The 3064-nt window shown below is 64.0% G+C and overlaps 1 protein-coding gene across 1 annotated transcript in view; it reads left to right on the forward strand.

Moving 5' to 3' along the window:
• Positions 1-3064, forward strand: part of LOC104516024 (lymphoid-restricted membrane protein-like) — a gene marked incomplete at its 5' end in the record, with an annotated part of 7798 nt that overhangs the window by 2304 nt on the left and 2430 nt on the right. The window contains 6 exons of the mRNA XM_010160221.1: positions 840-903; positions 1205-1280; positions 1492-1519; positions 2174-2314; positions 2416-2547; positions 2814-2961. Coding sequence (XP_010158523.1) covers positions 840-903; positions 1205-1280; positions 1492-1519; positions 2174-2314; positions 2416-2547; positions 2814-2961 — 589 coding nt within the window. The remainder of the gene's footprint in view (positions 1-839; positions 904-1204; positions 1281-1491; positions 1520-2173; positions 2315-2415; positions 2548-2813; positions 2962-3064) is intronic.

A 3064-nucleotide genomic window follows, 5' to 3' on the forward strand; every position in this document is an offset into this window, starting at 1 on the left:
GTGCCAGGGAGAGCGGGGACGGAGCAGGCTGCAGAGGATGCTCGGAAAGGACCCAGGTCTGGAGCAGCATCCCATCAAGGGGTGCCGTGGTGGCTGGGGAGGGCAGAGGGGGTGGGATGCTGCCTCTGCTGCCGGAGTTTCTTTGGGATTTACCCAGGCTTCTCTCTGCAGGGAGCAGCAGGCAGAGCTGGCCAGGCTCCCCACGTCTCCAGATGAAGGTAAGAGCAGCCCAGGGTGGGGTTGGGGGGAAAGGGGTGGTGTTTGTGCACTCCCTCCCTGAGCAGCATTGCATGAGTCCAGCATGAGGGTGTCCCCTGGCCTGGTAGCACCTGCCTGCGACCCCACACCTCTTCCAGCACAGGGACCCCGACCTCATCCCCTGCAGCTCCTCATGGATCTGCCTCACCAGCTGTGACCCACCCACTGCATGGGACCCCTCACCCTCCTCCCCCTGCCCTGGCCCAGCCTGGCTGCAGCTCCCTTAACCCCACAGGGGTATTGAGGGGTGTGGGTACCAAATGCCAGAATGCCAGCGGTGTTTTCGGAGGTCTCTTTTGAAGTGGTGTCAGGCTGGGGAGACGATGCTGCCCAGCTCCCACCACCCTCTTTGTCCCCAGGGAGGATGAGCAGTCCCCAGGGACACCCAGATGGGGTTTTGGCCAGGAGCGAGCACAGTGTGGATCATGTCAGTGAGGTGAGAGGGAGAGGAGGGTGACGGGTTGGGGAGGCCCTTCCCTCCCTGGCCCCTCGGGCTCAGCCAGACCCCCAGCTGCTGGGTGCCGCTCTCTTTGGGTTGTGCCAGGAAGGGGTTTGCTCCAACAGCACCTTGTGCCCCCCAGGTGCCAGGCACGGACAGGCAGGAGCTGGCTGTGCGCAGCAGGGACAGTGATGGGACTGAGGAAGGTGGGTGAGTCCCCATCCTGCATCCCCCTGGGTCCCCTTAGGGGACACTTGAAGTACCTGGGGATGAGTGTGGGAGCAGCGTGGCCTGATGGGGTTGGTTGCCTTGGTGGGGACATGGGGAAGGGGGGACTGACTGGTCTGGGGGGCCCTGAAGCCACACTGATGCTGGGGCAGGATTGGGATGGCCCCACACCCCACAGGCACCTGCTCCCTGCCAGGACAGGAGAACAGAAGGAGGGGAAAAGGCCAAGCAAGAGCCCTCACGTGTGGTCTCTCCTGTGTTGTTACTGTCTCCCTGCAGATGCAGAAATCCCGGAGGAGCAGCTGCTGAGTTTCCCCAGTGAGCTCTCAGTGCTGGAGAGACTGGGTTTGCACAGGTAAGACCAGTGTCTCTCTGGGGACTATGGGACAGGAGGGTCCCAGAGCACAGCGCGGTCCAGGGATTCGACTACTTGCCTTTTCCACGGCACAAGAGCCACTCTCTGGGCAAGGGGCACTTGGGTCCCCGCTTTTGGTGGCGGCTGGCACCCCTGTGAGCAGACCAAGAGCACTTTGAGCATGCATCTGACAGCACTTCTCTCTTTGCAGGGTGGCTTTGACAGAGCAGGATGTGGAGGTGAGGGCTGGTGGGGGCTGCAGGTGGGCTGGGGAAGGGGAACAGGGCGACGGACGCTTTGCTGGCTCACAGTCCCGGGGCTGTGCCCTGTTCCTGGCTGCCCTCCAGGCACCGCAGTCCCCTGGCAGCCACCTTATAAATCCCTTTCTCGGTGATGCTGTTGGCATTCGGAGGCAGCTGCATTTCCAGAGCAAGATGAGCCCGTCCTCTGTGCGCCCGGCAATCCCACAAAGTGCTCTGCAGCTCGCCGAGAGCGCCCTTAGCCGGGGAGGTGGCGGAAGCTGTGCTAATAAAAATAATATTCCTGTGAGTGCCAGGGCTGAGTCAGTCTCTGCTGTCAGCTGGGACCTGCAGCGAGGGCTGGCCTCCACCCGGCGCGTGCTTCTGCCAGGAGGGCTTGGGATTTCCATGGGTTTCCACGCGTTATCAGAGCAGGCTGCCTGGGGGACATGTCTCGGTCAGGCTGGCATCTCCCAGGGACTGTCCCAGCGCACAGCAGCCTAATGAGTGCTGGGGCAAGGCTAATTATCCTTAGCACTGCTCTGCTTGGTGGCACGCTGGGGGAGGGTCTGTCTGTGCCCTGGGGACAGCAGCGCATGGCCTGGTGGCTTCCCCTTCGCCCTGTGTCCCACCTCTCGCCCTCCCATCCCGCAGGCAGCCTTTGCCCACCTTGCCCTGGCTTTTCGCTGTGACGTGTTCACCCTGCGGCAGCGGGTGCAGGTGGAGAAGCGGGCACGGGACGCGGCAGAGGAAAACATCCAGGAGGAGCTGAGGCAGTGCCGGGCTGCCCTGGAGGTAGGTGGGCACCAGAGTAGAGGGCTGGCATCTGCTGGGGGCATCCAGCCCCAGAGGATCCAGAGTCCTGGCTCTGGCAGCTCCATCCTCTCCCCCCACAGAGGCTGGGCCCATCCTGCGCCGACACGGGCTGCAAGGAGATGCTGGAGCAGCTGGAGCGCAGCCTGGCTGTGCTGGCAGCTTCTGTCGAGCGGGCAACCAGCGCTGCGGAGAAGCTGGGGGCTGTACATCAGGTCTGTGCATCGCCTGCGGCTCCCTGCCGGGGCCAGAGGGCTGGAGGGTGCTGCGACTGGGCCTGGGGACCCATCCCTGGGCGTGCTGGGGCTGTCCCTCCTCCTCCTGGTGCTGGCACACACCGGGGTGCAAGGTATCCGCCTCCCTTGGGAGCATTTACACCCCCTGGGTGGAGACGCTGCGGGATGCACGCTGAGGGACCGGCAGGGGTGTGGGGCTTTAGGGATAAAGGAGGGACCTATTGCCCTATCCTCCCGGGCCGCAGGAGGCCCGGATGATCCGAGCGGCGGAAGTGATGGTCCAGCACGTGGAGAACCTGAAGCGGCACCACATGCGGGAGCACGCGGAGCTGGAGGAGATGAAGCGCCTGATCCAGCAAAACTCCCGCAACCGGCAGCTGGCGGAGACCCAGGGTGAGGTGGGCTCTGCCGCCGGGATTTGCGCGGGACAACCCTGTGGGATTTTGGTCCCGAACCCTCCAGGGGGTCGGCGTGACCCTGCGCCGCAGAGCCAGCG

This window comes from Eurypyga helias, unplaced genomic scaffold, assembly GCF_000690775.1.
Source record: "Eurypyga helias isolate BGI_N326 unplaced genomic scaffold, ASM69077v1 scaffold20840, whole genome shotgun sequence".
In the NCBI taxonomy this organism is placed as follows: Eukaryota; Metazoa; Chordata; class Aves; order Eurypygiformes; family Eurypygidae; genus Eurypyga; species Eurypyga helias.